The 27,000-nt window shown below is 49.8% G+C and overlaps 2 protein-coding genes across 7 annotated transcripts in view; one reads left to right on the top strand and one right to left on the bottom strand.

Moving 5' to 3' along the window:
• HIF3A (hypoxia inducible factor 3 subunit alpha) overlaps window positions 1-27,000 on the bottom strand; it is a 71,001-nt gene that overhangs the window by 42,225 nt on the left and 1,776 nt on the right. For 4 of the 6 annotated variants that reach the window (XR_010116530.1, XM_055248565.1, XM_055248569.2 and 1 more), the window contains exon 1: window positions 4,195-4,251. The exons of 1 other annotated variant lie outside the window; for it this stretch is intronic. Coding sequence is in view for 2 of the 5 variants with exons in the window: in XM_055248565.1 (XP_055104540.1) it covers window positions 4,195-4,220 (26 nt within the window). In the remaining 3 variants the exon portion in view is untranslated. Of the gene's footprint in view, window positions 1-2,791; window positions 2,874-4,194; window positions 4,252-27,000 lie in introns of those variants that run through there. One more of the 6 variants, XM_055248568.2, reaches the window with a different exon arrangement.
• The window catches only part of IGFL4 (IGF like family member 4), a 199,082-nt gene continuing 185,220 nt past the window's right edge, over window positions 13,139-27,000 (top strand). The window contains exon 1 of the mRNA XM_055246936.2: window positions 13,139-13,170. The gene's annotated coding sequence lies outside the window, so the exon portion shown is untranslated. The remainder of the gene's footprint in view (window positions 13,171-27,000) is intronic.

Here is a 27,000-nt window from a genome sequence, read left to right on the forward strand (position 1 = left end):
TTCTGGGGTGGCATCAACCCTAGCCTCAGGCAAGAGACCTGCAGGCCCCATCCCCCAGGGCAAGGGGATATTTTCCTGTCTGGAGGCAGAAGGAAAATAAAATCCTCAGTACAGTAGAGTGGGAGGCACAGAAGGGGGCAGTTTGGATGAAGGGTTGGAGCAGGGGAGATACAGCCCCTGTCCCCGTCCCCTCCCTCCTGGCTGGTGGGGGCAGGGGCCTCAGTCCTGCCTGCCTCAGAGGACATTCCGTCCTGTTCTGTTCCAGCCCTGTTTGTCTTCCTGCCCAGAGGGTGGGGGCGAGAGGGCCTCACAGAGCTGGGGGCCCGACAGAGGGAACAGGGAGTGGGAACTGGCAGGGAGGTGGGGCCAGCGCCCCACCTCCCAGGCAGCTGGGCTCTGTAATCCTCTGTGGCTGGGCTGCTTCTTCCATAGAACGAGCCAGCTGGTGGCTGCGGAGGGACCCTCCTTCCAGCTCCCAGACTGCCCTCTGGATATTCTACTGGGAAGTGTGGGTCTTTCCCATTACGCAGACTGGGGGCTAGTTCCTCTGGCTCAGGGTTCCAATCCTGACTCTACTACTTATAAACTCCACTACTTATAAGCTAATACTTACAAGCTCTACTACTTACAAGCTGTGTGACTACTTATAAGCTGTGTGAACGTAATCTTGCTCTGTCACCCAGGCTGGAGTGCAGTGGCTCGATCTCGGCTCACTATTACCTCTGCCTCCCAGGTTCAAGCGATTCTCCTGCCTCAGCTTGCTGAGTAGCTGGGATTACAGGCACCTGCCACCACGCCTGGGTAATTTTTGTATTTTTAGTAGAGACAGGGTTTCACTATGTTGGCCAGGTTGGTCTCGAACTCCTGACCTCAGGTGATCCACCTGCCTCGGACTCCCAAAATGTTGGGATTACAGGCATGAGCCACCGCGCCCGGCCAAGGTTAGACTTACTGTTCTCCCTCTGTGCGTATCAGAGATGGAAAGCATGGGCTTAGGAGCTTCATGGGCTTTAGAGTAACCTGTGGATTACTCTATATGCCCCATAGTGTGCTGTGTGCATGCAATTACATATGTGGTTTTTACACAAGCATCTTAAAAGGAGGACTAAATAACAGTGATACCGTAATAATCATAGCATTGGTGTGTTGAACACTCACGGAGCTAGAGAACCCATTAAGTCCTTACTACTACCCTATTGAGCAAGAGAAGCGATCTCTCCTTTTAAAGAGGCAGAAACTGAGATTCGGAGCAATGGCATCCCCAGCCCAAGTAACCCAGCGCCCTCCATCGACACTGAACTATGTTCAACCACTCCTCAGTGAATCTGACCATGTTCCTGCAATGACTTTCCCCATTTTCCGGATGAGGAAGCAGGCCCAATGAGGTGATGAAACTTGCCAGAAGCCACACAGCTTTTAGTAGCAGAGCCAGGATTCAAGCCAGGTCTCTCTACTCTGACTTGAACTCAGTTTGTGGCACACCTATTGGGTGTCCCGCCCCCCACCGTCTGCTTCCTCACTACTGGCTCCTCATCTTGATCTGGGGTGGTGGAAAGGGAGTGTGATACCCAGTTTTCTTTGCTTTTTTTTTTTTTTTTTGAGACAAGGTCCGGCTCTGTTGTCCAGGCTGGAGTGCAATGGCCTGATCTTGGCTCACTACAACCTCTGCCTCTCAGGCTCAAGCCATCCTCCCACCTCAGCCTCCTGAGTAGCTGGGACTACAGACACTCACCACCATGCCTGGCTAATTTGCATATTTCTAATATAGATAAGATTTTGCCATGTTGCCCAGGCCGGTCTTGAACTCAAGCGATCCGCCCACCTCGGCCTCCCAAAGTGCTGGAATAATAGGCCTGAGCCACTGTGCCCGGCCTGCCTGTATTTCCAGGATCTGAAACTGAGGCTCAGAGCAGCAGTCACTGACACAATTCCACACCACCAGGAAGTGGGTGAGATGGGATTTGAACCCTGTCTTTGGGGCCTGTGCTCTTGGCAGATGTGCCCACCACCCAAGAGGCCCCTGCCCTGCCCCTCTTTTGCCTAGCAGCCTCGGTTCCCTTCCCCCGTCACACCCCTGCTGCCTCCAGATCGCCCCAGCTGGCCCCATGCCCAGCCCTGGTCCAGCCCCCTGGCACTTTGCCCAGCTTGGGACGTGCAGCTGGAACCCTGCCACCCTCTATGTTCCAGCCAAGAACAGGGGGTGGGGCCAGGGCCTGGCGGGCTCAGGGTGAGGCCTGAGAATGGGGGTTGGGGCCCAGTGCCCCCCTCCAACCAGGAAGGAGAGAAGTTCACCTCTTCCCTGCCCTGAAGAACTTGCCACCCATGAGGAAGGCATAATAAAAGCAGGGAGTCCCTGCCCACATTCAGGGCTACTTCTGGGCTTTTCTGTTCTGACACCCAGCTGGGTATTGTGGGGGGTCTTATGAAAAGCACAGAGGATTTGGTGGGTGGGGGCTTAGGTTGTGACTGGGCAAGGATGCCTCTTGGCATTGCAGAGAGGCGTCCTGAGAGACCAGAGGCAGGGTTTGGGTTTGCAAAGGGACTTAGCATGGGGGTCTGGGGGAGTCTCTCTGCTCCCGACTCTGCCTGTTCCCAAGGACATGGTAATCCGGTAGGGTGCTGGTCCCCAAAATCCTATCTTCTCCGGGAACACTGTACCTCACTGGGCACTCTGGGCTGCAAGCCGTACCCACCAGGGACTTCCCAAGAGCATCCTTGGCCACAGTGGGATGGCAGCCAGCCCCAGCTGGAGGAAGGGAAGGGGGAAAGGGGGTGTGGGGCGCCCACTCACCATCGCCCAGGCCCCCTTTGGCTGAAGGGCCATCCAGGGGGTGCAGGAGGGGACGCGGCGCAGCCAGGACCCGGGTGCGAGTTACGAGTGGGTGCGCGCGGCGGTGAGATGACTCCACAGGAAAGGGCCGGCCTTGGGTGGGGGGGGGGGCACCCCAGCTCAGCCAAGAGGGGCCCCCACCCAGCCAGGAGGGGGCGCTGAGAGGGGCGGGATGACAGCTGGCCCAAAAGGGGTGGGATAGAGTTCCCGGGTAGGCCCAGAGCCAGGGCCTGGAATAGAGTGGGGGACGGGGGAGAGGATGGGGGGGTTAGAAAGATGGGGTGTGCACGGATCCAATCAGGCCTGAGAAGCCAGGGAGGAGGGAAGGGGGTGAGGCTTACTGGGTGCCTCATATTGGACAGGGAAAGCTGAGGACCTAGAACATTTTCCAGGGTCCCATGAGAACATGGCCAGATGAGACCCCCTGGCAGCGGCCCCAGGGCACACGTTCCCCTGTGTTCCAGCAGAGCTGCACCTGCTGGGCAGGTGAACCCAGAAACCCACCCTCTGCCCGGGATGACCCCAGCTGAGTACTGCGGCAGGGGGCGCTCCCATCATAGCCTGCAGGCTCACAGCACCCCGCCATGGAGTCTCCCCAAAATAAAGCTTAGATGAGGCTCCCCTGTCTCTCAGGATGGGGGTGCAGGGGTGAGATGAGGGGCTGGACTTTGGGAAGTGGGTCCAGCTTGTTTCCCTGTTATTTAAGGGGGTGACTCTGGCTTTTGAAAGGATACAAAAAGTCTCTTGGGAAGGGTCCCAGATGGCTTCTGAAAGGGGCTCCCCTCTGCCCATTTCTAGGGAAACCCAACGTTTAGGAGACTGTGTCAGGAAGGGTACTATCAGAGATCTCTCCTCTCTTGAACTCAGGAGCTGAATGCCATTCCAAGGGACTCCCTATATGTGAGAAGGCTCCATTTAGGGGTATCCCATATCACCTAGGATCCCAGGGACCTGGTGGCAAAGAACACCCTCAATTTGGGGGGTTCAGAGGCCAGAGGGATCAATATGTGGAGGGCGAATATCTCCCGCAGAAGCCTGGGGACTGCTCAAATGCAATCACCCCTAATTTATCAGGAATCCCAAGTTCCACTCCCAACCAGGAAGGTAAGCGAGCCTTGGGTAGCGAGAAATCGGGAACCCCGAAGCCGCTCTTGGCCAGAGGGGCGGGACAGCCAGAGACGTAGGGAATCCCCCACCCCTGCAGTCTCTAAGGGTGGAGAGTGCGGCGGGGATGTGCCTCCAACTGCGCGCCCGGGGGCGTTCCTGGCTCGCACCCGCGAACCCCCCCCCCCACAATCCAGCTCAGGGGTCTCCAGGAGGAGAGCCCCCCAATTCCCAGAACTCCTGCCCCCAAACTTCAGTACCTTGCACGCTGCAGCCCCAGCGCCATGGCTCGCCAGTCGCCGCTCCGGAGCCCTCGGAGGCCCCTAGCCCCCTCCCCTGGCCTTGCGAGCCCCCTCCCCAGCTCCTCCCCATGCCGCGCGGTTGGCTGTGCCGCGCCAGGCCCGCGGCTCTGATTGGGCGAAGGTATGTCACTCCTGAAAAGGAGGCGGAACCAGAGGAAAAGACTTGGAAAGGCAAGGAGGGGGGATACCGTGTAATACACACCCCCCAACCACGCCCCTCGCCGCGGACTTCCTCGGCAGTGTAGCCCGCACCGTTGGCTGGCCGCGCCTTGTCTAGCCCAGCCTCTGAAGTGCCAACACCAGTACTCTTCTGAACCCACTCAGTTCACTCTGCTCTCTGGACCCCACTCCCCAGCCTCTAACCCCCACCTCTTCTCACCTTTCCTTTTCCTAACCCCAGTTGGGCCCCTCTGACCTCCAATCCCACCCCTTCCAACCCCCTAGCCCTGCCTCCTCTATCCCTTCTAAGGTATTCACAGAGTGCCCCACTTCCCCTCCCCACCCCCCAACTCCACCCCAGTTCCACGATCCCTGGCCTTCTGGCACCTACCCTTCTCTCTCACTCCCCAGCCCCTCCCTGCCACCCCAGTTCCATACCCCACCTCGCCCCCATTCCTCCAGTCTGCACCCTCTGCACCCCAGCTTACCTTCCCTACCCCCTCTACTCCACCCTAACCTCTTGGCCTCTCTGACTCCCTTTTCAGGTTCCCATTGATGAATAATTAAGCTTATGTCAAGTAAATATGTTTTAACTCAATCACATCTACTTTAAAAAAGAGCCGAGAAATATATTTTTTTAAACTAGTGAACTATGAAGGGAGAAGTACAAAGTTACCAAGCAAGGGTGAAAGCATTACAGTTGGATAAGGAACAGAGTGTGTGTGTGTGTGTGTGTGTGTGTGTGTGTGTGTGTGTGTGTTGGATCACTATTCTGGATTTGGTCAGCAGGGAAGAAGTGGCCTTGTTGAACCTTGAACTTGCCAGGCAAGTTGCTCACCTTAGGACCTTTGCACTTGCTGTTCCCACAGCTTAGAACACTCTTCCTCCAGGAATCCACACGGCTCCCCGGCTCACCCCAGTTCCCCACTCTGTTTTCTTTTGGGAAACCACTTCTCTCTCCTCTTCATCTATTTAATTTGAATAGGGCTTGGCCACTGCTCTGCCTTCACCAGCTCCAGGGATGGACGTAGGATCCAGACCTGGCTAATCAGTTGAGTCTGCTTCCCTGGCCACAGTGATTGGTTCAGGGAAGGCATGTTACCTAATTTAGCCCAATGAGAATCAACCCTGAGACATTTGCTGCAACCATTAGGAAAGAGGATTTTCTATTTCTGCTGGAATTGCCAAGCAGATGGGGCTCACACTGCCACAAAGAGAGGAGAGGCTTTATGGGATGAGGTTCGGTGCAAAAGAGATTGTGCAGAAATGAACGATTGTGAAAGGCAGTTTTGACACCAGCTCTTGAGTGCCTGGATCCAGCCATACCTGAAGTCCAATTTAATGCTTGGATTTTCAAATGAAACCCACAATGGTTTTTTGTTTTGTTTTGTTTTGTTTTGTTTTGCTGTTGCTTTTGTCAAATATTGCTTCATTCACTGTTGCCTTATTTGCTTTGTGCTTAGATTCGTTTGAATGCATTTTAGATGCTTGCATCCAAAAGAATCTTGATAGGGAAATTAGCTCTCAACCCTCAGTGTGGAGGCACGTGGGATGTTAGAAAAGGAGCAGTCTGAATTATAAAGGGGGGCCTGCCATGGTAGCTCATGCCTGTAATCCCAGCACTTTGGGAGGCTGAGGCGGGCAGATCACCTGAGGTCAGGAATTCAAGACCAGCCTGGCCAACATGGTGAAACCCCATCTCTACTAAAAATACAAAAATTAGCCGGGCGTGGTGGCACACCCTTGTAATCCCAGCTACTTGGGAGGCTGAGGCAGGAGAATCGCTTGAACCCAGGAGGCAGAGGTTGCAGTGAGCCAAGATCATGCCATTGCACTCCAGCCTGAGTGACAGAGTGAGACTCTGTCTCTAAATAAATAAATAAATAAATAGTAGAAGGGGCTGCAGAGGAAGCATTGTTCTTAGAGCTTGTTAGGGTTTAGGTAAAGACATGGCGTAGAAGAAATGTTCAAGGGAGAAACTGAGGAAGGGGCGTGGTTGTTAACGATGCAACGAGAATTTCAGTGGGTGTGTTGGAAGAGTTTGGAGGGGGTAGTAGTTGGATGATAGATTCAGTGGAAGAGAAGAACTCACTGATTTTGGTATGAGGGAGTTGTAGCAGAGAGCCAATCGGAGGGATTTACAGTGCCCAAGAAAAGCTGGCACTATTTCAACAAACATTAAAATAGAACTAACGCTTTTCATAGAGATGCAACAGGTGTCTCTCTATGATGTAGGTTAGCGTTAAACTTCGCTCAGAGGTTCCCGGCAGCTAAGGCAATAAGGGAAATGTGTCCATTAAAATGGTTTCCAATTTTTGCGAAAGGATGTGTTCGTGTTTGTCTGAAGGGACAAGTTTTGTACCTGGAACTGAAGTTAAGTGGGAATTTAAGACCTTTTAATATTAAAGTGCAGAGTGGTCTGAGCTGCCAGGAACTGTGGGAGCTTGGTTGAAGTGCCTCACCCACCCCGTCGGGGTTGTCAGAAAGGTTTATTGTGGAAGGGGCATTTGGATGCAGACTTGAGAAGGAATAACAGTGAAGCAAGCAGAGAGAGAGTTGGGGACAGCCAAGTACAGTGGCTCTCACCTGTAATCTCAGTGACTCAGGAGGCTGAAGGGGGAGGATCGTTTGAGGCCAGGAGTTTGAGACCAGCCTGGGCAACATAGCAAGATCCCATCTCTTAATTGTTATTTTATTTATGTATTTATTTATTTTTTGAGACTGAGTGTTGCTCTTGTCGCCAAGGCTGGAGTTCGTTGGTGTGATTCGGCTCACTGCAACCTCTGCCTCCCAGGGTCAAGCAATTCTCCTGCCTCAGCCTCCTGAGTAGCTGGGATTACAGGCGCCCACCACCACACCCGGCTAATTTTTGTATTTTTAGTAGAGATGGGATTTCACCATGTTGGCCAGACTGGTCTCAAAATCCAGACCTCAGGTGATCTGCCCATCTCAGCCTCCCAAAGAGCTGGGATTAGAGGCATGAGCCACTGCGCCTGGCCTCTATCTCTTAATTTTCTTTTTTTAAACTTTGCCAGGCATGGTGATGTGCGCCTATAGTCCCAGTTACTTGGGAGGCTGAGACGGGAGGATTGCTTGAGCCCAGGAGCTGGAGGCTGCAGTGAGCTATGATTGTGCCACCGCACTCCAGTCTGGGCAACAGAGTGAGACCTCATCTATAAAATAAATAAATACATGAATGAGAGGGCTGGGGGAAAAGTATTTTAGGCAAAGGGAAGAGAATACAACAGTTTGGAGGCAAAAGAGAGCTTGGTACATTGAGGGAACTGACAGGTAGACTGTGGTTGCAGCCTGGAATATAAAGAGAGGAGATGGGAAGTGATGGTGGAGGGGTGCATCGGGAGGAGATCAAACCAAGTCTGAAAGCCATTAAAGAACGTCGGGCATTACCCAGGGACCACTGGGGAGCCATGGCCGAGTTATGAGCAGGACAGAACACAACATGTGCCTGATAAGGATTTCTCTGGGAGCTGGGTGTGGTAGTTCACACTTGTAATCCCAGGTTTGGGAGGCCAAGGCAGGAGGATTGCTTGAGGCCAGGAGTTTCAGACAAGCCTGAGCAACATAGTGAGAGCCCATCTCTTTAAAACATTTAAAAATTATCTGGGCATGGTGGCATGCACCTGTAGTCTCAGCTACTCAGGAGGCTCAGGAAGGAGGATTGATTGAATCCAAGAAGTTGAGGCTGCAGTGAGCTATGATCCTGCCATTTACTCCAGCCTGGGTGACAGAGACCCTGTATTAAAAAACAAAACAAAACGAAACAAATTCCTCCGGAAGGTAGATGAGAGGGAGTGAGATTAGAGATCAGAGAACAAGAAGGAGGCTGGGCTGGGGTGGAGACCTGGGTGTAAAGAAGAGATGCCTGGGCCAGGGAAGGGGCCATGGAGATAAAGGAAAGGGGATGGATTGAAGAGATATTAAGGTTCATCATTAGTAGAATGGATAAGCAAATTGTGGTATGCCCATGCAGTGAATACTATCAGCAAGAAAAAAATAATGAAGTATTGATACACATATATCATGGATGACTCTCAAAAACCTTATGATGAGCGAAAGAAGCTAGACACAGTAAAGAATGTATTATGCGATTTCATTTAAATGAAGTTCCAGAACAAGTAAGGCTCACGTATAGTGGAAAAAACGTCAGGGGAGTGCTTCTTTATCTTGACAGAAGTGTGTGTTACACGGGTATATGAATTTGTCAAAACTCAGTGAATGGCACACTTCAGATTTGCACATCTTGTATGTAAACTTTACCTCAAAATAGAAAATAAAGAATGGTAAACAAATACTGATAGACACTCTGAAGGACTTAAGGGGCAGTGTGCTGGTGTCTGCAACTTTCATTGAACTGCATCAAAACTAAGCTGGAGGGAGGGAGGGAGGGATGGATGGATGGTGTAATGGATGGATGGAGGTATGAATGGATGGAGTAATGGATGGATGAATGGAGGGATAAATGGATGGATGGATGGAGGGATGGATAAATGGATGGATGGATGGTTGGGTGGATGGATGGTATAACGGATGGATGGATGGATGGGTGGTGTAATGAATGGAAGGAGAGATGAATGGATGGAGTAATGGATGGATGGATGGAGTAATGGGTGGATGGAAGGATGGAGGGATGGAGGGATGGATGGAGGGATGGATAAATGTATAGAAATATAATTAAGCAAATACAGTAAAATGTTAAGAGTGGAGTCTAGGTGTTTGGGGTAAGGGTGTTCATTGTAAAATCCTTCAACTTTTCTGCGTGCCTGAAATTGCTCATAATAAAATGTTGGAAGAAACAAGAAATGTTTAGGAGGCAAGAGGCACATGGTTTGGAGAGTGATTGATTAGTTGGTTGACTATTTGGTTGTGGAGATAAGATTTTTTTTTTTTAAGTATCTTCTGCCTTTGGCAAATGGAAGCCTTCATGTTTTTAAGGTGAGTTGGGCTCTTTTCCTGTTACCCTTCTCTTTCCTTTCCCTTGGATCTATTCTTCCAACAATATATGCACCCACTAATCCATTCATTCCTTCCATTTATACCAACAAATATTCAAAGAGTGATGAACATATGCCTGGCACTGTTCTAGGCACTGGTGGTACAGCAGTGACCAAGACGGATAGAGATCCCTCACCTGCCCTCATGGAACTTACACTCTAGTTGGGCAGACAGATTATACACAAGAAACATAAGTGAAATATGCAGTCCGTTAGATGATGCTAAGTGTTCTGCAGAAATGGAACCCAGGGAATAAGGATGGGAAGTGATTTATTTTGTGGGGAGGGAGGGGGAGTTGTAATTTTAAATAGTGTGGTCATGGAAGGGCTTATTGAGAAGGTGACATTTGAGCAAGGAACTGATCATGAGGTGGAAGCTATATAGAGTTCTGGGGGAAGAGCCTTCTGAGCTGGGAGAACAGCAAATGCAATGGCCCTGAGGTGGGACTTGCTTGGTAAGTTTAAGAATCAGCAAGGAGGCCAGTGTGGCTGGAGCAGAGAGGAGTGGATGGGGAGAGTGGGATAAGAGGTCAGAGAGTCAATGTTGACAGGAAACCGTGGTATTGGCAGATCATGTAGGAAGGATCTTTTAGATTAAGTATAGAATTCGGCTTTTACTCTGAAGGAGATGGGAACATGGGAGGCTTTTAAGCAGGAAAGCAACATCTGAGCTAGGTGTTTTTGGTTTGTTTGTTTGTTTTTTTCTGATAGTCTCACTCTGTTGCCCAGGCTGGAGTGCTGCGGTTCAATCTTGGCTCACTGCAACTTCCACCTCCCCGGTTCAAGCAATTCTCCTGTCTCAGCCTCTTGAGTAGCTGGGACTACAGGTGTGTGCCATCACACTCAGCTAATTTTTTTGTATTTTTTTGTAGAGACGGGGTTTTGCCATGTTGGCCAGGCTGGTCTCGAACTCCTGACCTCAAGTGATCCAACTGTCTTGGCCTCCCAAAGTGCTGGGATTACAGGCATGAGCCACTGTGCCCGGCCTGAGTTAGGTTTTAATGAAGGGAAAAGTCTTCAACTAGGAAACAGCTGGAAAAGTCTTCAACTAGGAAACAGCTGGAAAAGTCTTCAACTAGGAAACAGTTTACAAACCACCCCAATGAAAAGATTTGCTTTGCTCACAGATCTGCAATCTGGGCAGGGCTCAGCAGGGATGGCTCATCTTTGCTGCACTTGGGCACCCCTTGGGGTGGCTTAAAAGGCTGTGGACTGGAATGATCTGAAGCTTTCTCACTCACCTGTCTGGCAGTTGATGCTGCCTACCAGCTGGAACCTCACCTGGGCCCTGTGGCTGGAACTTCTACTTGTGACCTTTCCATGTGGCTGCTTGGGCTTCCTCATATCATGGCAGCTAGGTCCCAGAGGCCAGTGGTGGGGAGGGGATAGAGAGAGGGAGGCCAAGAGAGAGAAGGGAAGGGAAAGGACAAGCAGAAGCCATGTCTGCTTTTATGACTTAGCCTTGGAAGTCACGCAGGCATGCAGTGTCACTTCTGCCCCCACCCCCCTCACCCTTTTTTTCCCATCTGTCAAAGAAATCACAAAGTTCTGCCCAGCTTCAAGAAGAGGAAAATACTCTGCCTTTTGATGGGAGGGGCAAGCTACCACAAGGGAGAGCATGTGAGACTCAAAATATTACTGTGACCATTTCCAGGAAATGTTATCTGCTGCACTCTTCATAGCACCATATCTAGCTTTGAAGCACTGTATCTAGCTAGGTCCCATAGTCCCTGGGACCTAGCTGCCATGATGTGAGGAAGCCCAAGGAGCCACATGGAAACGTGATAAGTAGATGTTCCAGCCACAGGTGCCAGGTGAGCTCCACCTATGAGTGGCAGCCTGGAGGTGGGGTCATAGGCCTTGGGATACTGGGGAATAAATGCTTGTCTTATCGACAGGGAAAGTGGGTTCAGCAACAAAAACTCGGAACTGTGCATAAACCCAATTCTGATAAGCCAGTGTTGCTGGCCATGGTCTCCTGCACATCTTCATGGATATTCTACTTACCGTCAGGTCTGGTTGTCTTTACTGTGTGTGACTCACATCCTATTGGCCACTGGAAGTCACACGACCAACCCTGACCTCAGTGGGTCAGGGAATGTATTTGACATACTCAAGAGGACCTGTAAAGTCACATGGTACAGTCATGGATGCATAATTCTATAACAAGGAGGAAGGGTGAGTTCATTTCTGTTGATTCATCCTCCCTACTGCTCAAGGCTGGGGAGAATTGCTCCTGACCTATTCATAGCTACCTCTTGTGATCGGATTTTATCTCCAGTCTCCCCTTGCCCAACTCTGACTCCTAATAAGGTCCTTGGATTTAAAAAGCCCAGCTGCCACCCCTGGAACACTGCCAGGGGCAGAAAATCCCTCCAAACCCAAGCCAAGGCCAACCCGGAATCAGGTGATGGAAATAAACAGCACCAGTTCCAAGCATGATGCACAGCTCCTGTGCCAAGCGCTGTCCTAAGCCCTTGGCATTCCTGTTCACATTGGAATGTCACAGCAGCCCCATTAAGTGGGCTCTGATGTTTTCCTATAGTGTAGTAGTTGGGATCCTAGGCTCTGCCTGCATTCTAATTCCATCATTTACCAGCTGCATAACCTTGAATAAATTACTTAACCTCTCTGTGACTCATGGAGTTAGTTCCGACCGTCCGTCCATCCGTCCCTCCCTCCCTCCGTCCCTCCCTTCCTTCCTTCCTTCCTTCCTTCCTTCCTTCCTTCTTTCCTTCCTTCCTCTCCTTCTCTCTCTGTTTCTCTTCCTTCCCTTCCCCTTCCCTTCCTTTCCCTTCCTTTTCCTTCCTTCGTTTCCTTTTTTTTTTTTTTTTTGAGATGGAGTCTCACTCTGTTGCCCAGTCTGGAGTGCAATGGCACGATCTCAGCTCACTACAACCTCTGCCTCCCAGGTTCAAGTAATTCTCGTGCCTCAGCCCCCCGAGTAGCTGGGATTACAGGCGTGTGCCACTATGTCTGGCTAATTTTTGTATTTTTAGTAGAGACAGGGTTTCACCATGTTAGCCAGGCCGGTCTCCAACTCCTGACCTCAGGTGATCTGCGTGCCTTGGCCTCCCAAAGTGCTGGGATTACAGGTGTGAGCCACTGTGTCTGGCCTATTTTCTTCTTTTGAGAGAGGATCTTGCTCTGTCGCCCAGGCTGGAGTACAGTAGCATGAACACAGCTCACTGCAGCCTTGACTAGGGCTCAAGTGATCCTCCTGCCTCAGCTTCCTGAGTAGCTGGGACCACAGGCTCAGACTACCACACCCAGCTAATTTTTAAAATTAGCTGTAGAGACAGGGTCTTGCCATGTTGCCCAGGCTGGTCTGGACCTCCTGGGCTCAAGCGATCCTCCCACCTCAGCCTCCCAAAGTGCTAGGATTACAGGCATAAGTCATTTCTTTTTCTTTTTTTTGAGACAGAGTTTCACTCTTGTTATCCAGGCTGGAGTGCAGTGCAGCGATCTCGGCTCACTGCAACCTCTGCCTCCTGGGTTCGAGCGATTCTCCTGCCTCAACCTCCCAGGTAGCTGGGATTACAGGCATGCCCCACCATGCCCCACTAATTTTGTATTTTTAGTAGAGATGGGGTTTCTCCATGTTGGTCAGGCTGGTCTTGAACTCCCAACCTCAGGTGATCCCCACCTGCCTCGGCCTCACCAAAGTGCTGGGATTAGAGGTGTGAGCCACCGCGCCTGGCCAAGTCATTTCTGAAAAGTGCATTTGATTAAAAAAAAAACAACAAAAAAAAAAACCCTCATGGTAGCTTGAATTACTGTTTCCAAATCTCCACTTCCTCCTTGTTATAGAATTATACATCCATGACTGTACCATGTGACTTTACAGGTCCTCTTGAGCATGTCAAATACATTCCCTGACCCACTGAGGTCAGGCTTGGTCATGTGACTTCCTGTGGCCAATAGGATGTGAGTCACACACAATAAAGACAACGAGACCTGATGTGTCTCCTGGTGGAAGGACGCAGACCTAGGAAGTATTTTCACCAAAATAATTGAACCTGAACTTATTCGGCTTCCACATGTAACTACTGGTGTACAGGAAAGGCAGGGAACAGAGGAATATGTTAAACAATGCCATAAAGAAGGATCAATCATATATAGACTGGGGTAGGCTATCACGGGTGTCCAAACTTTTGGCTTCCCTGGGCCACATTGGAAGCAGAAGAATTGTCTTGGATCTCACATAAAACACACTAACGATAGGCGATAACTTAAAAAAAAAAAAAAGATCCATGGCTGGGCGTGGTGGTTCATGTCTGTAATCCCAGCACTTTGGGAGGCCGAGGCGGGCAGATCACCTGAGGTCAGGAGATGGAGACCATCTTGGCCAACATGGTGAAACCCTGTCTCTACTAAAGTACAAAAAATTAGCCAGGCATGGTGGCGCGCACCTGTAGTCCCAGCTACTCGGGAGGTTGAGGGTTGAGGCAGGGGAATTGCTTGAACCCAAGAGGTGGAGGTTGCATTGAGCTGAGATCATGGCACTGCACTTCAGCCTGGTGACAGAGCAAGACTCTGTCTCAAAAGGTCTGTGTTTAATGTTCGTGAGATCTACTACCACAGATAAGCAAAAAAGGAGGTGGGTGTATCACTTGAGACCAAGAGTTTGAGACCAGCCTGGCCAAGATGGAGAAACCCCGTCTCTACTAAAAATACAAAAATTAGCCGGGTGTGGTGATGCACGCCTGTGGTCACAGCTACTCAGGAGGCCGAGGCAGCAGAGTTGTTTGAATCCAGGAGGCGGAGGTTGCAGTGAGCCAAGATCATGCCACTGCATTCCAGCCTGGGCCACAGAGTGAGACCCTGTCTCAAAAAACAAATAAACAAAAGATAAGCAAGAGAGTCCTTGCATTTAAAGGGTTGGACACCCATGCTAGACCATGTTGTCCAACAGTACTTTCTGTGATGATGGAAATGATCTGTATCTAAATTGTCCATGTGGCTACTGGGCACCTGTAATGTGGTGAGTGTGACTGAGGAACTGAATTTTTTATTTTTTCAGGTAGCTCTTTATTATTATCATTTTGAGACAGCATCCCACTCTCTTGCCCAGGCTGGAGTGCAGCGGTGTGATCATGGCTCACTGCAGGCTTCACTGCCCAGGCTCAGGTGATTTTCCCACCTCAGCCTCCCACGTAGCTAGGACTAAATGTGCATGCCACTGGGCCTGGCTAATTTTTTAATTTTTATTTTGTAGAGATGGGGGTCTCACTATGTTGCCCAGGATGGTCTTGAAATCCTGGCCTCCCACCTTGGTTTTCCAAAGTGTTGGGATGACTGGTGTGTGCCACCTCACCCATCCCTGATACAGAACTTTTTTTTTTTTTTTTTTTTTTTTTGAGACGGAGTCTCGCTCTGTCGCCCAGGCTGGAGTGCAGTGGCGCAATCTCGGCTCACTGCAAGCTCTGCCTCCCGGGTTCACGCCATTCTCCTGCCTCAGCCTCTCCGAGTAGCTGGGACTACAGGCGCCCGCCACCACGCCCGGCTAATTTTTTGTATTTTTAGTAGAGACGGGGTTTCACCGTGGTCTCGATCTCCTGACCTCGTGATCCGCCCGCCTCGGCCTCCCAAAGTGCTGGGATTACAAGCATGAGCCACCGTGCCCGGCCGATACAGAACTTTTGAGCTTCATTGGGTTTAAAGTTTCTCTCTCTTTTCTCCTCTGTTCTTTTTTTTTTTTTTTTTTTTGAGATGGAGTCTCGCTCTGTCGCCCAGGCTGGAGTGCAGTGGTGCAATCTTGGCTCACTGCAAACTCCGCCTCCCAGGTTGATGCCATCCTCCTGCCTCAGCCTCCCAAGTAGCTGGGAATACAGGCGCCTGCCACCACGCCCGGCTAATATTTTGTATTTTTAGTAGAGACGGGGTTTCACCGTGTTAGCCAGGATAGTCTCAATCTCCTGACCTCGCAATCCGCCCGCCTCGGCCTCCCAAAGTGCTGGGACCACAGGCGTGAGCCACCGCGCCTGGCCTCCCCTGCTTTGATGATGAAAGGCTGTCTTACTTTCTTGTAGCTTGCTGAGTGCCTGCACTGGAAAGAGTTTGGTGGTGTGTCCCAGGAACTGGGAGAGAGGGTTTTCCCATCATAACGAGGATGGGGCAGTGATTAAGAACATTAGTTTTTGAGTTTGAGAGACCTGGGTCAAATTCAGGCTCTGTCGCTTACATGGCATATGGCTTTGGGAAGGCTACATTCTGTCTTTATGACTCAGTTTTTCTCATCTGTATAGTGGGATCATTAGTTCTTACTCATAGAGACTGTGGTATGGATTAATTAGATCAAGCATGCGAGTGCTCATCACAGTGCCTGGCCTTGGTCTGTTCAAAGTATTTGTTGCCATTTATTCATTCATTCAAGCATTTAATTTTTTTTATTAGATAGAGAAGATATCTCACTATGTTGCCCAGGCTAGTCTCAAACTCCCAGACTTAAGTAATCTTCCCACCTTGGCCTCCCAAAGTCCTGGGATTACAGGTGTGAGACACTTCACACAGCCTCATTCTAGCATTTATTTATTTATTTAATTTGAGATGAAGTTTCACTCTTGTTGCCCAGGCTGGAGTGCAATGGCCCTATCTCAGCTCACTGCAACCTCTGCCTCCCGGCTTCAAGTGATTCTCCTGCCTCAGCCTCCCGAGTAGCTGGGATTACAGGCGCCCGTCACCAAGCCTGGCTAATTTTTGTATTTTTAGTAGACACGGGGCTTCACCATGTTGGTGAGGCTAGTCTCCAACTCCTGACCTCACGTGATCCGCCCGCCTCAGCCTTCCAAAATGCTGGGATTACAGGCGTGAGCCACCAAGCCTGGCCCTCATTCAAGTGTTTATGATGCGTCTGTTCTCTGCCAGACACCGGGACACAACTTAATCAGAATGGCCTCAGCCCATTGAGGGGCTCCAGCCTGGAGGGTGGATGGATGGGGCTCAGATGGACGCTTTCACACCCAGTGCAGATGTGTGTGCCCACATCTATATATGCCCATGCATGTGTCGATGACACACAGGCAGGTGTCATGTCACTAGCTGCCATCAACATGCAAGTCAGTATCCACCCATGTGAATTCTGACAACTACACGTCAGTACATGCCATTGTGTTAAGATCTGTGTCTTAGCCTTAGGCGTGCCTTGATAGTAGCATGGTTACCGATGATGGCACGTGGACGCATGTTGGTGCTGATAGTGACTGATACTGACACCTGTACACATTGGGGTTCTTTAAAGAAGAGCAGCTGCCATTAATAAGACGTGAGTGCTGGGCTGGGTGTGGGCTCATGGCTGTAATCCCAGCACTGTGGAGGCCGCAGCGGGTAGATCACGAGGTCAGGAGTTTGAGACCAGCCTGGCCAACATGGCAAAACGCCGTCTTTACTAAAAATACAAAAATTAGCCGGGGGTGGTGGTGTGTACCTGTAATCCCAGCTACTCAGGAGGCTGAGGCAGGAGAATCACTTGAACCTGGGAGGTGGAGGCTGCAGTGAGCCGAGATCATGCCACTGCACTCCAGCCTGGGTGACAAGAGCAAGACTCCATCTCAAAAAACAAACAAACAAACTTTGAATGCTGAACTCATGTTTACGGTCATCACATGCATGTATGCAAAGGTCTCGTATATATCATGGTTCCCTGCGCAGATGCTGATGTCTACTTGATGCTGATGCAGGTGACTGCCCTGGACAGCGGTGTGATGGAGACTGTGGCCCTAGTCCCCTGCTGGTGGCCTCAGCATCCCGCAGGAGGAGAAACTCTCTCCAGACTCTGGGTGGCCAAGGGGCCCCTCCCAGGGCCCTGCACCCTCATCTCTCCTGCAGGCACCTTTCTCAGGGCTCAATGAGTAGCTCTTGGAAGCTGGGAGGTATTTGCAAACTTATGGAGCTTCCGGTAATTAGTGGCTGAAGCCAGGGACTCCAGGCATTGTGCGATGCACTGCATAGCTCTGGCAAGGAGGGGTTTCCTGTATCCTGTTCAAGTCCTCTTGTACAGGAAGAATCTGTTAACAATCATGGCAGGCCATCTTAGAAACAACAAGAACCTTGCACCATTTTTTTGTTTTTTTGAGATGGTGTCTCACTCTGTTGCTCAGGCTGGAGTGCAGTGGTGTGATCATGGCACACTGCAGCCTCAACTTCCTGGGCTCAAGCAATCCTCCTGCCTCAGCCTCCAGAGTAGCTGGGGCCACAGATGCACGCCATCACACCAGGCTAATTTTTAAACTGTTTTTTGTAGAGATGGGGTCTCACTATGTTGCCAAGGCTGGACTTCAACTTCTAGGCTCTGACTGGGCCTGATGGCTCACACCTGTCATCCCAGCACTTTGAGAGGCCGAAACAGGTGGATCACTGGAGCCCAGGAGTTGGAGACCAGACTGGGCAACATGGCAAAACCCTGTCTCTACAAAAAATACAAAAATTAGCTGATAGGAAACAAGCAAGAGAAGAAGAAGAAGAAAAAAAATTAGCCAGGCATGGTGGTGCATGCCTGTAGTCCCAGCTACTCAAGAGGTTGAGGCCAGAGAATTGCTTGAACCTGGGAAGCAGAGGTTGCAGTGAGCTGAGATCATGCCACTTTACTCCAGCCTGGTGACAGAGTGAGACTCTGTCTCAAAGTAAATAAATAAATAAAATAGGCCGGGCGTGGTGACCCACACCTGTCATCCCAGCACTTTGGGAGGCCGAGGCGGGCAGATCACAAGGTCAGGAGTTTGAGACCAGACTGACCAACATAGTGAAACCCCGTCTCTACTAAAAATACAAAAAATTAGCCGGGTGTGGTGGTGCGCTCCTGTAGTCTGCACCTGTAGTTCTCAAATAAATAAATAAAATTAAATAAATCACCTTTTCTGCTGTCTTAAAGAAAATAAACAAAGCTACTAGGTTTAAGCAATCCTCCTGCCTCAGCCTTCCAAATGCTGGGATTACCAGGTGTGAGCTACTGTGCCTGGCTGCAGCATTTTATTTTATTTTACTTTATTTGATTTTATTTAGAGATGGAGTCTTCCTCTGTTGCCCCGGCTGGAGCGCAGTGGCATGATATTGGCTCAGTGCAACCTCTGCCTCCTGGGTTCCAGTGATTCTTGTGCCTCAGCCTCCTCAGTAGCTGGGATTACAGGCACCCGCCACCATGCCTGGCTAATCTTTTTTTTAAGTAGAGATGGGGTTTCACCATGTTGGCCAGGCTGGTCTCGAACTCCTGACCCCAAGTGATCCACCTGCCTCGGCCTCCCAAAGTGTCGGGATTACAGGCGTGAGCCACTGCGCCCGGCCTGTAGCATTTTAATATACTCTGACTTTTCTGAGAAAGCAACTACACATGGATCAAAGGAAGATAGCACCCTCTTTCAGGCAGAAGCTGGTACTGGGAAAGTTCTCCACTTCAGAGAATTGTATGGCCCACGTCTACCCCTCTCATGGTATTTGAATCTCAGACGATCTATGCTGATCACTCAGCTTTGGCTTCTGCCGTAGTGTACATAGACATAGGAATACTCTTATTTAGTTCTTATTTCAAAATGTTGACTCTAAAGAAAAACAGACTTTTGACTGAATATTGTCTTATTTACCTTAAATACAAACTTTTAACTCATCAAAAGAAGGGATATCTGACTCTGTATGTCTGTGAGCAGAATTGCATTCAAGCTTTGACCTGGCAGGACACCTCTTATCAATGAGAAATGAGAGGCTCACCCTTCATCAACCACAATTCCGGCCAGGTGTGATGGCTCATGCTTGTAATCCCAGCACTATGGGAGGCTGAGGCGGGTGAATCAACTGAAATTGGGGGTTTGAGACCAGCCTGGCCAACATGGTGAAACCCTGTCTCTACTAATAATATGACATTTAGCCGGGCGTGGTGGTGCGTGCCTGTAGTCTCAGCTACTTAGGAGGCTGAGGCAAGACAATTGCTTGAGCCTGGGAGGCGGAGGTTACAGTGAGCCGAAATCAGGCCACTGCACTCCAGCCTGGGTGACAGAGTGAGACTCCATCTCAACAGAACAAAACAAAACAAACAAAACAAAACAAACAAAACAAAACAAACACCCCCCCACCCACACACAATTCCAAGGTCCAAATAACTCTGAAAAGGTAGAGATTGTTGTATAACTTATTTGGCGGCAAAAGTTGACCTGAACTAACACAAGGCTACTTTGGCAATCTTCCGTATTTACTCCACGTTTCTGTGAATAGCCCTCATTTCACTGCATAAATGTTGATGTGTTTGATTCCAGGAACTATCCTGAACCCAGTTGGGGTGTTACATTATATGTGACATAGACATGTGGTACTTTTTTTTTTTTTAATGGAGTCTCACTCTCTCGCCCAGGCTGGAGTGCAGTGACGCAGTGTGATCATGGCTCATCGCAGCCTCAACCTCCTGGGCTCAAGTGATCCTCTTACCTCAGCCTCCTCAGTAGCTGGGACTACAGGTGCATGCCATGACGTCCAGCTAATTTTTAAAATTTTTTGTAGACACAGGGTCTTGCTCTGTTACCCAGGCTGGTCTTCAACTCCTGAGCTCAAGCAATCTTCCCACTTCAGCATCCCAAAGTGGTGGATTACAGGTGTGAGCCACTGTGCCCGGCAGAAATGTCACTTAAAAAAATCCAAACATGGCTGGGGGCAGTGGCTCACACCTGTAATCCCAGCACTTTGGGACACTAAAGTGGAAAGATTGCTTGAGGCCAGGGGTTCAGGACCAGCCTGGGCAACATAGTGAGACCCCCATCTCTATCAAGGATGAAAAAATTAGCCGGCATGGTGGCCTACGCAGCAAAGTCCAGCTGCTCGGGAGGCTGAGGTGGGAGGATCGTTTGAGTCGGGAAGTTTGAGGCTGCAGTGAGCCACAATTGCACCACTGCACTCCAGTTTGGGCAACAGAGCAAGAACCTGCCTCAAAATAATACTAATAGTAATCATAATAATAAAATTAAGGAGTTCTGAGACCATCATTTGGGAGCTGCTGGCAGCCAAGCCCTAACTAAGCCTGACACGCCCTCTCGTGGCAGAAATTAGGATGACTCTGATACTATACTTACATAGGAAAGTCACATTGTCTACATATTTTAGTAGCCTGATTTCTTTTTCTTTTTCTTTTTTTCTTTTTTTCTTTTTTTTTTTTTGAGATGGAGTCTCGCTCTGTCACCCAGGCTGGAGTGCAGTGGCGCGATCTTGGCTCACTGCAGCCTCCGCCTCCCAGTTTCAAGTGATTCTCCTGCCTCAGTCTGCAAAGTGGCTGGGACTACAGGCGGGTGCCACCACACCCAGCGAATTTGTTTTTTTTTTGAGATGGAGTTTCGTTCTTTGTTGCCCAGGCTGGAGTGCAATGATGTGATGTTGGCTCACTGCAACCTCTGCCTCCTGGGTTCAGGTGATTCACCTGCCTCAGCCTCCCGAATAGCTGGGACTACAGACATGCGCCACCACGTCCGGCTAATTTTGTATTTTTAGTGGAGACGGGGTTTCTCCATGTTGGTCAGGCTGGTCTCGAACACCCGACCTCAGGTGATCCACCGCCTCGGCTCCCAAAGCACTGGGATTACAGGCGTGAGCCACAGCACCCAGCCGAATTTTTGTATTTTTAGTAGAGACAGGGTTTCACCATGTTGACCAGGCTGGTCTCAAACTCCTGACCTCAAGTGATCCGCCCACCTTGGCCTCCCAAAGTGCTGAGATTACAGGTGTAAGCCACCACACCCAGCACCAGTAGCTTGATTTTACATACTAATATCTCCAATTCATTGAAAGATTATGTGCCAGGAACTGTTTTAAACATTTCATATCAAATAATTTAAAGTTTTTAGACGAGGTCTCACTCTGTCTCCCAGGATGGAGGGCAGTGATGCAATTTCGGCTCACTGCAGCCTTGATCTCCTGGGCTCAAACAATCCTCCTGCCTCAGCCTCCTGAGTAGCTGGGACCACAGGCATATGCCACCACACCTGGCTAATTTTTACTTTGTCTTTTTGTAGAGACAGGGTCTCACTATGTTGCCCAGGCTGGTCTCGATCTCCTGGGCTCAAGTGATACTCTTGCCTCAGCCTACCAAAGTGCTACAGGTGTGAGCTACTGCACTTGGCCTGGCCTTTATAGTTTTAACCCGGGTTTCTGTTATCCTCAACATGATTACTTATTGGATCAATCTCTTGGATCAGCTTGTCTCCTACAGGGAGCAGATGCTGAGAGGAAGGTAGGAGTTGTCTCAATACCTCTCATAAGATTTATTTATTTATTTTGACACGGAGTCTAGCTCCAGGCTGAGTGCAGTGGCATGATCTCAGCTCACTGCAACCTCTGTCTCCTGGGTTCAAGCGATTCTCCTGCCTGAGCATCCCGAGTAGCTGGGACTACAGGTGCATGCCACCATGCCCGGCTAGTTTTTGTATTTTTAGTAGTGACGGGGCTTTGCCATGCTGGCCAGGCTGGTCTTGAACTCCTGACCTCAGGAGTGATCCACCCACCTTGGCCTCCCAAAGTGCTGGGATTACAGATGTGAGCCACCGCACCCGGCCTCTATGAGATTTAATCTTCTGGAAGTGACTGAGTGACAACATGAAGTTGATGCCATTGAAAGAAGAATTGATTACCTATACTTCCTGAGAGACAGAAGCATGCCACGCCATGCAGGAAAAAGCACCAGATTCGGTCAGTGGGCAGGAGAGAGAGGGAAAGCCTGGGTCAGGGCCTTTATTGCAGTTTCCACAGGAAAGGCAAGGCAGGGAAGGGGAAACAGCTCAGGATTGGCCGCTTTGAATGATGTCAGAGGCTCGAGAGTGCACAGCTGGTCTTCAGTGGTCTAGTACCTGGCCCTGAGTGATTTAGGGCAGATTGATGTGTGAGGGTCAGATAGGGGAGGTGGCTGAGGTATGAAGTGGGGATGGAATGGAGGGTTTGTAATATGATTTTTTATGCCTGTAAAGGATTTCGGGGGGATGTTAACCACTTTGGCTGTGTAGGGGAAAAGAGAGAATGCATCCTCAGTCACCCTCTGAAGGTTCACTGAAAATGAAGTGACAAAAGGCAGACTAGTAGAAGGCAGCATATAAATGTATTTTTAACGTGCATTGCCCAGGGGACTCACAGGAGAATGATTACCCAATAACCCAATGGGGTACAGATATTTCTACAGCCTTTTTCATAGGGGAAGGGGACATGGGGGAAATATGGCAATTTGCGTGATATTCAATGATTTTTAGGGGGAAATGAATGGCCCTAAGGCTCAATGGTTAGTGTCAGGGCTCTGAGTCCAAGCTAAGCCATCATATCCTCGTGACCTGCACGTACACATCCAGATGGCCAGTTCCTGCCTTAACTGATGACACTCCACCACAAAAGAAGTGAAAATGGCCTGTTCCTGCCTTAACTGAGGACATTATCTTGTGAAATTCCTTCTCCTGGCTCATCCTGGCTCAAAAGCTCCCCTACTGGGCATCTTGTGACCCCCACCCCTGCCAGCCAGAGAACAACCCCCCTCCCTCTGACTGTAATTTTCCTTTACCTACCCAAATCTTATAAAACAGCACCACCCCTATCTCCCTTCGCTGACGCTCTTTTCGGACTCAGCCCGCCTGCACCCAGGTGAAATAAACAGCCTTGTTGCTCACACAAAGCCTGTTTGGTGGTCTCTTCACACGGAAGTCAGTGAAATTTTGGTGCCATGACTCCGATCGGGGGACCTCCCTTGGGAGATCAATCCCCTGTCCTCCTGCTCTTTGCCTCGTGAGAACGATCCACCTATGACCTCGGGTCCTCAGACCGACCAGCCCAAGGAACATCTCACCAATTTTAAATCAGGTAAGCGGTCTCTTTTTACTCTCTTCTCCAACCCCTCTCACTATCCCTCAACCTCTTTCTCCTTTCAATCTTGGTGCCACACTTCAATCTCTCCCTTCTCTTAATTTCAGTTCCTTTCCTTTTCTGGTAGAGACAAAGGAGGTGCATTTTATCTGTGAACCCAAAACTCCGGCGCTGGTCACCGACTGGGGAAGACAGTCTTCCCTTGGTGTTTAATTGTGCAGGGACGCCTGCCTGATTATTCACTCATGTTTCAGAGGTGTCTGATCACATGGGGATGCCTGCCTTGGTCCTTCACTCTTAGCGGCAAGTACTGCTTTTTGGGGGGGCAAGAACCCCCCAACCCCTTCTCTCCGTGTCTCTACCCCTTCTCCACTTTCCTGGGGAGCAAGCACCCCCCACCCCTTCTCTCCATGTTTCTACCCCTTCTCCACTTTCCTGGGCGGCAAGCACCCTCCACCCCATCTCTCTGTGTCTCTACTCTCTCTTTTCTCTGGGCTTACCTCCTTCACTATGGGCAACCTTCCACCCTCCATTCCTCCCTCTTCTCCTTCAGCCTGTGTTCTCAAAAACTTAAAACCTCTTCAACTCACACCTGACCTAAAACCTAAACCCCTTGTTTTCTTCTGCAACACCGCTTGGCCCCAGTACAAACTTGAAAATGGCTCTAAATGGCCAGAAAACAGCACTTTCGATTTTTCCATCCTACAAGATCTAAATAATTCTTGTCGTAAAATGGGCAAATGGTCTGAGGTGCCTGACATCCAGGCATTCTTTTACACCTCGGTCCCTCCCTAGTCTCTGTTCCCAATGCAACTCATCCCAAATCTTCCTTCTTTCCCTCCTGCCTGTCCCTCAGTCCCAACCCCAAGCATCGCTGAGTCTTTCCTCTTTCCAATCTTCCTTTTCTACAGACCCATCTGACCTCTCCCCTCTTCCCCCAGGCTGCTCCTCACCAGGCTGAGCTAGGTCCCAATTCTTCCTCAGCCTCCGCTCCCCTACCCTATAATCCTTTTATCACCTCCCCACTCATACCTGGTCCGGCTTACAGTTTCATTCTGCGTCTAGCCCTCCCCCACTTGCCCAGGATTTCCTCTTAAAAAGGTGGCTGGAGCTAAAGGCATAGTCAAGGTTAATGCTCCTTTTTCTTTATCCCAAATCAGACAGCGTTTAGGCTCTTTTTCATCAAATATAAAAACCCAGCCCAGGTCATGGCTCATTTGGCAGCAACTCTGAGATGCTTTACAGCCCTAGACCCTAAAAGGTCAAAAAGCCGTCTTATTCTCAATATACGTTACCCAATCCGCTTCCGACATTAAATAAAACTCCAAAAATTAAATTCCAGCACTCAAACCCCACAACAGGACTTAATTAACCTTGCCTTCAAGGTGTACAATAATAAAGTAGAGGCAGCTAAGTAGCAATGTATTTCTGAGTTGCAATTCCTTGCCTCTACTGTGAGACAAACCCCAGCCATACCTCCAGCACACAAGAACTCCAAACGCCTGAACCGCAGCTGCCAGGGGTTCCTCCAGAACCTCCTCCCCCAGGAGCTTGATACACGGGCCAGAAATCTGGCCACCGGGCCAAGGAATGCCCACAGCCTGGGATTCCTCCCAAGCCGTGTCTCATCTGTGTGGGACCCCCTGGAAATCGGACTGCTCAACTCACCTGGCAGCCACTTCCAGAGCCCCTGGAACTCTGGCCCAAGGCTCTCTGACTGACTGCTTCCCAGATCTTCTCAGCTTAGCAGCTGAAGACTGACACTGCCTGATCATCTCAGAAGTCTCCTGGACCGTCACAGATGCTCTAGGTAACTCTCACAGTGGAGGGTAAGTCCGTCCCCCTCTTAATCAATACGGAGGCTACCCACTCCACATTACCTTCTTTTCAAGGGCCTGTTTCTCTTGCCTCCATAACTGCTGTAGGTGTTGATGGCCAGGCTTCTAAACCTCTTAAGACTCCCCAACTCTGGTGCCAACTTAGACGATACTCTTTTAAGCACTCCTTTTTAGTTATCCCCACCTGCCCAGTTCCCTTATTAGGTCGAGACATTTAACTAAATTATCTGCTTCCCTGACTATTCCTGGGCTACAGCCACACCTCATTGCCACCTTTTCCCCCAGTTCAAAGCCTCCTTCACATCCTCCCCTTGTATCCCCCCACCTTAACCCACAAGTATAGGACACCTCTACTCCCTCCTTAGCGACCGATCATGCACCCCTTACCATCCCATTAAAACCTCATCACCCTTACCCCGCTCAATGCCAATATCCCATCCCACAGCACGCTTTAAAACGATTAAAGCCTGTTATCACTCTCCTGCTACAGCATGGCCTTTTAAAGCCTATAAACTCCCCTTATAATTCCCCCATTTCACCTGTCCTAAAACCAGACAAGGCTTACAAGTTAGTTCAGGATCTATGCCTTATCAACCAAATTGTTTTGCCTATCCACCCCATGGTGCCAAACCCACATACTCTCCTATCCTCAATACCTCCCTCTACTACCCATTATTCTGTTCTGGGTCTCAAACATGCTTTCTTTACTATTCCTTTGCACCCTTCATCCCAGCCTGTCTTCGCTTTCACTTGGACTGACCCTGACACCCATCAGGCTCAGCAAATTACCTGGGCTGTACTGCCACAAAGCTTCACAGACAGCCCCCGTTACTTCAGTCAAGCCCAAATTTCTTCCTCATCTGTTACCTATCTCGGCATAATTCTCGTAAAAACACACGTGCTCTCCATGCCGATCGTGTGTGACTGATCTCTCAAACCCCAACACCTTCTACAAAACAACAATTCCTTTCCTTCCTAGGCATGGTTGGATACTTTTGACTTTAGATACCTGGTTTTGCCATCCTAACAAAACCATTATATAAACTCACAAAAGGAAACCTAGCTGACCCCGTAGATCCTAAATCCTTTCCCCACTCCTCTTTCCGTTCCTTGAAGACAGCTCTAGAGACTGCTCCCACCCTAGCTGTCCCTGATTCATCCTATCCCTTTTCATTACACACAGCTGAAGTGCAGGGCTGTGCAGTTGGAATTCTTACACAAGAACCAGGACCACGCCCTGTAGCCTTTCTGTCCAAACACCTTGACCTTACTGTTTTAGCCGAGCTCTCATGTCTGCGTGCGACGGCTGCTGCCGCCGTAATACTTTTAGAGGCCCTCAAAATCACAAACTATGCTCAACTCACTGTCTACGGTTCTCATAACTTCCAAAATCTATTTTCTTCCTCACACCTGACGCATATACTTTCTGCTCCCTGGCTCCTTCAGCTGCACTCGCTCTTTGTTGAGTCTCCCACATTGTTGCTGGCCCAGACTTCAATCTGGCCTCCCACATTATTCCTGATACCACACCTGACCCCCATGACTGTATCTCTCTGATCCACCTGACATTCACCCCATTTCCCCATATTTCCTTCTTTCCTGTTCCTCACCCTGATCACACTTGGTTTACTGATGGCGGTTCCACCAGGCCTAATCGCCACACACCAGCAAAGGCAGGCTATGCTATAGTACAAGCCACTAGCCCGCCTCTTAGAACCTCTCATTTCCTTTCCATCGTGGAAATCTGTCCTCAAGGAAATCACTTCTCAGTGTTCCATCTGCTATTCTACTACTCCTCAGGGATTATTCAGGCCCCCTCCCTTCCCTACACATCAAGCTCGGGGATTTGCCCCCACCCAGGATTGGCAAATTAGCTTACTCAACATGCCCCGAATCAGAAAACTAAAATACCTCTTGGTCTGGGTAGATGCTTTCACCGGATGGGTAGA

Source organism: Symphalangus syndactylus, chromosome 17 (assembly GCF_028878055.3).
Source record: "Symphalangus syndactylus isolate Jambi chromosome 17, NHGRI_mSymSyn1-v2.1_pri, whole genome shotgun sequence".
NCBI classification, from domain to species: Eukaryota; Metazoa; Chordata; class Mammalia; order Primates; family Hylobatidae; genus Symphalangus; species Symphalangus syndactylus.